The sequence below is a fragment of the Garra rufa genome, chromosome 22, assembly GCF_049309525.1.
Source record: "Garra rufa chromosome 22, GarRuf1.0, whole genome shotgun sequence".
In the NCBI taxonomy this organism is placed as follows: domain Eukaryota; kingdom Metazoa; phylum Chordata; class Actinopteri; order Cypriniformes; family Cyprinidae; genus Garra; species Garra rufa.
Window position 1 is genome coordinate 40840324 of NC_133382.1, and position 12005 is coordinate 40852328.

General features: G+C 34.7%; 1 protein-coding gene across 1 annotated transcript in view; it reads left to right on the top strand.

Annotated features, from left to right (window-relative positions):
• Positions 1 to 1875: 1875 nt before the first annotated feature.
• Positions 1876 to 12005, top strand: part of dlg5b.1 (discs, large homolog 5b (Drosophila), tandem duplicate 1) — a 48589-nt gene continuing 38459 nt past the window's right edge. The window contains 2 exon segments of the mRNA XM_073827977.1: positions 1876 to 2170; positions 11629 to 11706. Coding sequence (XP_073684078.1) covers positions 1876 to 2170; positions 11629 to 11706 — 373 coding nt within the window.

Genomic DNA, 12005 nt, shown 5'->3' on the forward strand with positions numbered 1-12005 from the left:
TCTTTCCTGTTTGTCTTTTCTTTTGTAAAATCCTTTTACAGTTCCTCAATGACATCGCCCTACAGGAAGTGACATCATTTCGGAGGGAAATCAAATTACAGAACAGAAAAATGTTATTTTACAAATTTCTAAAAAATCTCTCTGCTTTAGCTCTTTTTTTTCATCCTATTAATTAAAGCTCAATGCAGTGAGTATATTTCTGAAGTTCAAATACTTCCTTAAAATCTTTGTTGTAGCAGCACTGTTGAATATGAGCTGAGTGCTTGTGTTTTATTGTCTGTGTTCGTGATGGAGGATGTAGATGAGCAGCACATGCAGCCTTCAGGTTACACATTACACAGAGTTAACAATGCAAAATCAAACATTATCAGAGTCATAATTATAATATTATATTCTGTGCTTTATGATCTGGTACTGTTTAAGCCACAAACAAATTCAATTCGAAAATACAGAGCAACAGGAAACAAAATGTGTTTTTGAGTATTTTTGTGTGTTTTGGTCGCTTTGTTTTCTGATTTTGAACTTGATTTTTAGTGTATTCAACGACAGGAATATAGGTCAAAATTTACATATATGCCTTATAAACACATTTATGTGACCCTTGACCACAAAACTTGTCAAGTAGCACAGGTATGTTTGTAGCTATAGCCCAAATTTGGGTCAAAATTATAGATTTTTCTTTTATGCAAGTAAAAATCATGTCCATTAACATATTTTGTAAATTTCCTACCGTAAATATATCGAAACTTAATTTTTGATTAGTGATATGCATTGCTAAGAACTTCATTTGGACAACTTTAAAGATGATTTCCTTAATATTTAGATTTTTTTTTTGCACCCTCAGATTGCAAATTTTCAAAAAGTTGTATCTCAGCCAAATATTGTCCTAATAACAAACCATACATCAATGGAAAGTTTATTTATTCAGCAGTCAGATGATGTATAATTCTCAATTTCAAAAAACTGACCCTTATTTTGTGGTCCAGGGTCACATATTTTAATATTTAAAAATATATTGATAATACAACGAAATTTTAACAGTACAAACATAATTTTTTTTTCATATTCGAAATCTTAACTAGTTTTGTTTTTCTTTCATAAAATTATAAGAATTATTAATCAGACATTTAATGTAAAATCACACTAAAATAACACATTCGGATGCAATATTTTATTCATGCAATGTGCAACTTTTTTTCGTTTATTTTTTTAGGTTATATATGACGTCATTATCCAAAAGTATACCATTACAGGAAAACCATATAAACAAAACAAAAAAAATAAGCTGTTTTGTGACTTTGTACTCATCTGTAAATTGGTAATCTCAATAGAGAACGCCTAGGTGTGTTTGATCGGAAGCCCCGCCCCTCTCTGGTTCCCTTCCCATTTAACTGGTTTGAGTGGCACGTAGCAGCCCCGCCCCTATCTCGTTCCCCTCTCGTTGAACCGGTTTGATTGGCAGGCGGAAGCCCCGCCCCGTCCTCCGTTCCCCTCCCGCTGCTGGCCTTTGATTGGCAGATGATAGCAGCTGCGGAGTTGTGGAGTCATGGCGGAGCTCCGCCGCGCCTCAGATCACTGGAGTTACGGCGATAATTTGTGATAAACTGTCAAACTTTATAACAAATCTAAAATGATCGAAATCGGGTTAAACTTGCGAGTTGCGTCACACCAGCGTCCAACGATCTGAAACTGAGGGCTGGCAAAGATGTGAGACTCTTCGGAGCCGAAGAAGAAGAAGGAAAAAAAACCGTTGGAGTCTCCTAAAGTCGCAAATATGGCTTCTTGTTTCTTTCAATTTGACACAAAAAACTCTTTAACAGGAGCTTCGTTGTTTTCAGCGCTTTGTGTCGTTCTGTAGCGGCCGGACCGGCTGTGATGGATCCCAAGCACAAAGAGTTGTTAGAGCAGTGCCAGCAAAAGTTGTCGGAGTCCCTCACAGATGTGGATCGGGTTCTGGAGCTGCTGGCCCAGTCAGGCAGCCTGAGCCCGACCGAGCGCGCCGAGATCGACACGAACTGCTCCAGCAGCGCCGAGAAAGTCTATCTGCTCCTCAAGACGCTGGTGGAGAAGAAGGAGAGGGATCACTTCCAGGAGTTCTGCTGGGCTCTGGAGAAAACCCAGCCGGTGCTGCTCAGCGCTCTGCTGCCTGTGGAGAACCACCACAACTCGGGTAAAACCTCCACTCAGCTTCGGCTAGCCGAGAGGGAAAACTTTCAGAACGTTCTAGAAAAGTTTGCTAGTCAAACCACGTTAGTTTAGTGTACCCTAGTTTAGTTTGTTGTCGTTCCAGCAGTGGGGAGAAGTGTCGTTTAACCTAGTTTCTGACAGGACCAACAATACATTGTAAACAATACGTGAACCAATAATACTGCTAGCATAATATGTGACCCTGGACAACAAAACCAGTCATAAGGGACATTTTTTTTTTCAAATGAAAGGTGGATAAATAAGCTGCCCATTGATGTATTGTTTGTTAGGATAGGACAATATTTAGCCTAAATATTGGAATCTGAAATCTGAGGGTGCAAAAAAATCTAAACATTGCTAAGAACTTAATTTGAACAATTTTAAAGGCAATTTTCTCAATGCATATTACTATTCAGAAATCACGTTTTTTTTAATACAGTAGGAAATTTACAAAATATTTACTTAATATCCTAATGATTTTTGGCATAAAAGAAAAATCTATCATTTTGACCCATACAGTGTATTTTTGGCTGTTGCTACAAACATAAGACTGGTTTTGTGGTCTGGTTTTGTGGTCACATATAGAACGGATATTAATGCTCATATGTGCCTATAATAATATATAACACATGTAATTTGAATATTTAATAACTTTTTTTTATCTATCTATCTATCTATCTATCTATCTATCTATCTATCTATCTATCTATCTATCTATCATGCTTCACATGTAATTTAATTATTTAACTTTTTCAGCTATCTGTCTGTCTATCTCTAAGGTGCCTTCATTTTTTGCAGTACTCTCAATTTTGAAGTGCAAATATTATTATTAATATAATATTATAGTTATATATAAACAAATAAAAACTGCATGAATAATAAACTATCATGCATGAATTATGTTTATAATAATGTTTAAAACAGTTTTAGATGGAGTTTATCATTTCAAATCAGGTTGTAACCACATGTAATGTTTCAGATCATTGAGTGTAGGTGTTGTATATTATATTTAGGTAAGAATGTCAGAAGGCTTCATTCTTTGAATAGAGCGGTTTGGCGTGTGCTCTGTGGTCTGCGATGCGCTGGATGTGGTCAGACAGATGCTGAGATGTTCAGCTCATGTGTTTCCGTCTAGAAAACACAGACCCGCCGGTGCGTAAAGCTTTATAAAGCCGCGACTGACCTGTTGTGTAAATCTGCCGCACGAAACATCGTACAGTAAATGTGTTACAGATGTTTCCAAGATTCCTGTAGCCAGAAAAACTCATCAGACGTGCAGGGATTTAGCCGTAAGCCAGAAATAGCTGCCGACTATAAAATAATACTGCTTAAAGCTGGATCAAATAACATTACCTAGAAAGCCATTAAAGCCATGTTACCGGAATCTGATTGGATGACACAGAAACACATGCAAGTAATATTGCACCAGTGGACCCGCTCCAGACAGACTGAAAGAAAGAGTCATTTAGAGTCTGTCTGTTAAATGGAGCGTTGCTGATCAATCAGACAAGTTAGAGATCTATGATGGTCGTCAATATAAACCTCAGTGGGGGGCTGTTTAGCTTAATTTATCAGAGTCTCTGATCATTTCCGCTCTCGCTGATGTGTCCCGTTGCTCTGGGCTATATCAACTGTGCTTCGATCAATTAAAAAAATAGGGTCCTGAGTGATTGTGTCCGTAGTAGGTCAGCTGACCGCCTTAATTATATAAAAGCCTTATAGAGTGCAACTACCATGCTCCAGAAGTCAGTTTCTTCATCAGATTTGGAGAAAAGTGTCATTCCATTACTTCCTCTGGAGTGAATGGGTGCCGTCAGAATAAGAGTCCAAACAGCTGATAAAAACATCACAATAATCCACACTACCAGTCTATCATTTAACATCTTGAGAAGACAAACGCTGAAATAAAAATTCATTGTTAAGATGTTTTTAACTAAAATCTGAGTCCATAATCCATAATAACTAGTGATGTAACAATATCAAAGTCTTACGATAGGAAGAATATCTTGATATGGAGTTCATGATACGATATTTAAAACTTAAATAACTTAAGATAGGAAAAAAAAGCGAATTGACTTGTACCTGATCTTTAAAAGGGGACTCAACCCCTCAACTCTTTTTATTTCAGTCTAATTTACACTGGTGTTTTAGGAAGCGAAACAAATTAGAATATGCAAACCTGGACCACAAAACCAGTCTTAAGTTGCATAGGTATTGCATGGGTCAAATGATCGATTTTTCTTTTATGCCAAAAATCATTAGGATATTAAGTAAAGATCATGTTCCATGAAGATACTTAGTAAATTTCCTACTGTAAATATGTCAGAATGTAATTTTTGATTAGCAATATGCATTGCTAAGAATTTCATTTGGACAACTTTAAAGGAGATTTTCTCAGTATTTAGATTTTTTTTGCACCTTGATTCTAGATTTTCAAATGGTTGTATCTCAGCCAAACGTCCTATTCTAACAAACCATACATAAATGGAAAGCTTATTCAGATTTATTCACATTTATAAATCTCAGTTTCAAATAATTGACCCTAACGACTGGTTTTGTGGTCCAGGGTCACATGATAATAGAATAATAGGTAATAACAACAATTTTATATTTTTGTTATTCCTATGAAATTAATAGCCATATATTGTAAAACAGTTGCACTGTAAATTAAATGAAAATGAAAATTTGATAGGAATATTGTTTTTGCTTTACACTACAGTAAAGAAATGTCAATACTTCTTTCCTAATTTGGACTGCAGTTTCGTTGCCCATTTAAACCGCTAGCTGTCAGCAATTAATACTACACTTTTAAGCTTTTATTTTGACAGAAACCTCCAGCTTCAGTGAAAACAAGCTTACAAAAACGAGTCTCACTACAAATCTAATGAAATGATGTAATCATCTGTCACGAAAATGAAGCGATACTGGTGGCCGTTGTGTTCCCAAAAGCTCGCTAAACTCACAGCACATGCAATAAATTAGTTTACTGAGTTTACTGGGAACTGAGCCGTTTTGAGGTGTAGAAAACACCAGATCAAAAGTTGATCGTCTGAACGAAGCACGGTGAAACGGCTTGATGAAGGGATTAAGCCATATTGTGCTTTCGCTTTTAGTTTGTTTGACAGATACTGTCCCAAAGCATAATGACCCCAAACACAACCGTTTATGTTAGAATAAGAAGTTTGAATTTATTTTTAAAACTACATGTTTTTCCCCGGAAGACCTATCGTTTCATATCATCATGTGACAACAATGATATCCAGATAGTTTTGCTATTGCGATACTACAATATTGATAATACCATTACATCCCTAATAATAACGCTTCCTCCAGTGATCTGGAGTCTTTTGAAGTTTGTCTTCTGTTGTTTAGAGCTGTTTTGGCTTGTAAATACTCTGGATCTGTGCAGATTTCTCTCCTGATTCAGACCAGACCACTTTTTCACTTTTTTATGGACTTGTATTTTAGTTAAAAACATCTTGATGTTAACGGATGGACTGGAGTGGTGTGGATTGCTTGTGGATTATTGTGATGTTTTTATCAGCTGTTTGAACTCTCATTCTGACGGCACCCATTCACTCCAGAGGATCCACTATGAAAACTATTTGTTGGTAATGCTGTGGTGCTTCTGAACTCCAGTCCTATCAGTGAATTAGTCTGGGGCTGATGAAGATGACCTGTAATGAAGCCCCATGTGGAAGCCGAGTGTAGAGTTGGTCTGGAGAGATGAGCTGTCACGGCTCTGTCCAGTCGCTGATATAGAGGGGTCAGTTTCTCAGGGCTGTGAGTAATGAAGGACACTGAGATTCTACCCAGCATGCCGTCTGGCACACACAGAGAGGGCTCAACAGATTGAGCGCCTTTCTCTGTCAGGTCCAAGTTTCCGTTGTCCGGCTCACAGCTGTGTGAGTGGGAGAGAATTAAATAGAAGTCCAGTTTATGGTCCGTACTTGCCAAGCTTCATGCACTCTGTTTAAATGCCAGACGGGACACACACACACACACAGAATGATGGTTTTCTATTATAGTCAGAATATTTACAGTCTTTATTGACTTGTTCTCTCTGTTGTTTGGAGTGTGAAACATCGCAGCTGACTAATATTTTATTGTAAAAGGTCATAAGATGAATAAACAGTGTTCAGTTTATCAAGGCTGATGGCTTAAAGGAATAGTTTTCGCGTCATAAAAGTAGTTTAGATGTGTGACCCTGGACCACAAAACCAGTCATAAGGGTAAATTAAAAAAAATATAAATAAGCTTTCTAATGATGCATGGTTTGTAGGGGTGGCACGGTACATGGAAAAAAAACGAACCGTTTGGTTCGCTCGTCTCAACGCATGCGCAATGTAGCCTCGTGCACATAGTGAGTGTCCTTTTTGCACGAAATAAGAGTTGTGTGTGGACATACAAACAGTAAAAGTGGTGTGCTGCAGGTTACGTCACGTGTAGAAATGGGAAGTTGGAGAGATAAGGAAGGCTGCCCGGAGTTGGAGGATGCGCCAGCGTCGTATAAGGGGCCGTTCACATGTAGCGTCTTTTGCGAGCTCATGTTCGTTATTTCAAATGTGGACACGCGGTATGCACGCTCATAATGGAAGCGACGCGCTCGTTTTTTCCAGGCGCGTCTGCGCCGCATCAAGATAAAAACATCTCAACTTTTCAGTATGCCGCAAGCGCACCGCAGGTCATATGACATGAACCAACCAATCACTTGTTTAAAAGACAGAGCTTAAAGAGTTCCTCTCTTTTTCTTTTAAAAGATACTATTTTTGTAAGAGCTACACTGAAGGTGGCTCTTTGATAAATGCAAGTTAATTCTTCAGTTCAATCTTTATGTGCAAAAAAAGCACAAATTCCTGTAGAGATAGCAATACACATTCTCCTGTTATTGCCAAATAAATGAAAAGCATGTCATCAATGTCTTCTCTCTTGCTGTATCAAGAGAGAAGACATTGATGAAATCTCTCCTAGCTTTCCTCAGAGATTGTCCCAATAATGTGCTTAAAGTCAAGTCAAATTCAGTTCATGCATGATTACATGATATAACTTTTTTAATACTGTATCCTAAATTGTGGATAATTAAGCTGTATATCATATGCTGAAGTACATTTCTGGAGTGTTAAAGATTAAAAGAAAAAAATAACAACAACGACCAACCGGAAACCGTGACCCTAAAACCGTGATACAAACCGAACCGTGGGTTTTGTGAACCGTGCCACCCCTAATGGTTTGTTAGGATAGAACAATATTTGGCTGGGACACAACTATTTGAAAATGTAGAATCTGAGGGAGCAAACAAATTAAAATATTGAGAAAATCACCTTTAAAGTTGTCAAGATGAAGTTCTTGGCAATGCATATGATTAATCAAAAATTAAGTTTTGATATGTTCGCGGTGGGATATTTACAAAATATCTTCATGGAACATGATATATACTTAATATCCTAATGATTTTTGGCCCATACAGTGTATTTTTGGCTATTGCTACAAATATACACATGCTATTTACAAGGGTCACATGACATTTTGGGGTGTAAATGCAGACTAATACACCTTTATTTTTTGTTTTATTACTAAAGCATGTTTGCTTAATTGAAAAAAAAAAAACATTTGAAGGCTGCTTGCCAATCTTTTAAAGATTTATTTACTTATTAGTGTTATTATAAGCATCACAGTTTACCCCATTATTTTAGTATTATTTATATTATATTTTTTATTAATATTTTAAATTGGCATTTATTTTTATTTTTTGTATTTTATATAAATTATTGTATATATTTACATTATATTTATACACATTTTAATTAGTTTTATTTATTAGTAATGTTGTTATGTGCTTTTGTCAGTTTTATTAGTTTTTGTATTTAAAATTTAAGTTTTAATTTCATTTTTAGTTTTTGGTCAAGGCAACATTTATAATTGAAATTTTCCGTCTGATATTTATATTTTGTTTCATTTCAGTGGTATTTTACTCAATAACATTTTTTAAAAATAGTTTTAGTTGTAGTTAACAATAACGGCACTGATTTAATTTATTTAATATCTTTTTAAATGTTTAAATAAAATCGTTCCAAAGGTTTGAAACTGAGACCCATGAAATTTTACTAGCTTTGGAACCAGTGTTAGGGAAAGTTACTTTTAAAAGTTATGCATTACAATATTGCGTTACTCCCTAAAAAAGTATCCAATTACGCTACTTAGTTACTTTTTATGGAAAGTAATGCGTTACATTAATTTTGCGTTACTTTTTAAATCTGGGCAGGGCTTGCTTGTTTGATTTTAATATAAAAAGTTTGATTTTTAGCAAATGTAAAAGCCCTTTCACACCAAAAAGTGAAATGAATAAGCCTAAGGCTGATGGAAAAGCAAATTCACATCTGTACAGTAGAACTGTAAGAAAAAAAAAATCTAGTTAATCAAAAGTAGTTTTTGCTTATTAGCATGGTTGAATTGGATCAACAAAAGTCAGCAGCAAAGACATTGAAATGAAATGAAATGGGATTAAATACATAAAGGAAACAAAATGTAACTGGTGTTACTTTTTTGAAAAAGTAACTCTGATATTTTCTTGTAAATGAAAAAGTAATGTGTTACTTTACTAGTTAACTTGAAAAAAGCAATCTGATTGTGTTACCCCCAACATTGTTTGAAACCAACTACTGAAATTAGATTCAGAATCAGACTCTGGTGAGTCCATTTAGTATCAGACTTTAATAAGTCAATATTTTGCACGTGTTCAGCATCACATCACAGTCTGCTTGTTTTCCCGTCTGTTGACCCAGTTCCTCTCAGCCTCTGTATGGGTCGGTCTCTATAGTAACACTGAGCTGTGTCACACCTCTCCAACATGATGAACGTAATTAACTTCAGGTGTTAATTAACTCTGATATATTAATTATATCCCTGCATATTTTAACACCATTCCGCATGGGTGTGTTAGGAATGAAACCTCTGAGTAAATCCAAATCTTGTATTACTATGGTACTTCCAGTGCGTGTTTCTTTTTCCATCACCAAACCTTACATATAATTGGCCGTACCATGGTGCAGTGGTGCACTGAATGATTATTAGTAAATATTCAGTGGTGTTTCCAGCGTGTGTGCGAACAATAGTTGATTAGAGCTAATTCTGTGGCCGTCTCATGGGTGGCAGCAGGTGGACGGCGCATCAGACCGGATCAGGACGTGTCTGATAGTGCTGGGTAAACAAAACCCGCCGCGCTGTAGAGACATCACAGTGCTGGCAGTCAAAACTCTGATCTTTTATGACGTTCTTTCATCTGCAGAACTAAAACAATGTTTTAAAAATGTTTTGTCCGTATAGTGAAAGTCAGTGGGGTCCAAAACGACATTGAACGCCACTAGCTTTAATTTATGGAAATGTACAGTACTATGATTTTTAAATTTATTTATATCTCTTTTGCTCGAGGCTGCATTTATGTGCTCAGAAGTATAGTAGAAATTATTTTAATATTGTTTTAATTTAAAATGGTTTAAAATAAATCCATTACTTTTTAATATTCTATTAATTATATTCTATAATTATAATTGTCAGTTTCATTTAATTTAACTTACTTAACTTACTAATGTACTAAAATTATTAAAACTAAAATATCATGCTGATTTTAAAAAACACAACTTACTAAATTACTAAATCTAGTAAAAACACAAATTACTAAATCTTTAACTCAAATTAAAATGTAAATTAATATGTAAAAAATAAATAAATAAATTCAAAGTATCAAATTATAATATTGAAATTACTTTTTAGTTTTAAGGAAAATTGAGAATTAAATAATAATTTACTAAAACATAAATTATAATAATAATAATAATTATTATTATTATTAAATGTGCACTAACATTCAAAAATGTCTTTTCTGCTCATCAAGGCTGCATTTAATAGCACAAATACATAAAAAAATTTAAATTATTATTACAATTTAAAACAACTATTTTCTATGTGAATGTCTGTTCAAATTTAATTTATTTCTGTGATCAAAGCTGAATTTTCAGCATCTAGTCATGACTTCAGTGTCAATGATCTTCCAGAAATCATTCTAATATACTTATTTGCTGCTTAAGAAACATTTATGATTATTTTCATTGTTGAAAATACTTGTGCTGCTTCATAACGTTTGCAGGAATCATGGTCCATAGAAAGCACATTAAATGAAAGTGTTACTTTTAAGGTTTCAAATATGTTTTTGGACAAAAAAATGTCAGAATTTGGGTTGAAATAATGTTACATTGTCATTCAGTGTAACACAATATTTATGTAAAAATTCAAACAACATGCTTATTCTGACTTGTACATATTAAAATATTAAAAAAAAAAAGGGAGCATGTACTTTATTTTTATTTTAAATGACTAAAACAATTCTCACGGACAAACAGGCAAAACCTAGGATAGTGGCAAATTTAAAAAAATGTAGAATTAGAACTAATTATTGTCTGGGGTGAAAGTAATTCGTCTTTTAATATGTCATAAATAGAGTTTTGTTGTAAATATGCCTGACAAGATTGTAAATTTCTGTAAATTAGGGAAAAATGTATGATATTTATTTTTTGCTCAGAACAACAAAAACAAAAATGCAATTCAATTAAAGCGAAAACTTTAAAATATTTTTTTTTAGCAGCATTACACTTATTGTTTTTATGCTTAAACCCTTTTTCATCTTTGACTTCTATAATAAGAAGAAACCTTATTAATAACTGAGAGCCAATAATAATCAAGCATTAAATCAGCATATTATAATGAATTTCTGAAGGATCATGTGACACTGAAGACTAGAGTAATGATGCTGAAAATTCAGCTTTGCATCACATAAATTACATTTGAACAGATATTAACATTTAAAACGGCCATTGCAAATTGTAATAATGTTTCTACATTTTTACTGTGTTTTTGATCAAATAAATGCAGCTTTTGGCTTCTTTTAAAAACATTTAAAAATCGTAATATTTTCAAACTGAATTTTAACAAAACTAAATAAATGAAGCATATGGGCTGCTCTGGAGTGAAACGAAAGAAAGACAAGCAAATAAACAGATTCGTCCTGAGAGAGAAACCGAGTCTCCATTCAAGCCCAATTACCAGCTCGAGTTACTCAAATACAGCTGGAGGCCTCTGTGTGTCTTTGACTGCGCTGTTGATTTCAGAAGAAAGTAGAGATGTCCGACCGTTCTCACAGGTGTGTCTCGTGTAGTAAGTTCCCTGCCCAGGGAGTCGGCCATTTCCAGGCCAGCTCATTGTTAACGTGCTCCCAGCTCACTGAAACTTGATTCACGTGTCTCTATGTTTACAGGATCAGGCATTTGATCATGTTCAGCAAATACTGATGCACACAGATTGAGACACAGCCGGACTGCACAGATGCTCTCAGATTTCATTCAGTCTCTGATGCTGGAGTAAATGTTGATGTTTGTTTGTTTGTTTCAGGTTCCACGTGTAGCGTTTTGTCTGCGATGCCGTCGGATTCAGAAAGCAGCAGTTCTCTCAGCAGTGTTGGTGAGTCTTGTCAGCATGTTTGTTTATTAGGCAAGGGTCATTTTTGATCAATTTTTTCATTCAATTGTCATGGAAATAATGTCACAGTGCAAAAATCTTAATTGGGATCAGTAAGATTTTTAATGTATTTTAAATAAGTTTCTAATGCTCATCAAGGCTGCGTTTATTTGGTCAAAAAATACATAAAAGTAATATTGTGAAATATTATTACGATATAAAACAATGTTCTTCTAGTTTAATATACATTTAAAATCTGATTTATTTCTGTGTTCAAAGCTGAATTTTCAGCATCATTACTCCAGTCTTCA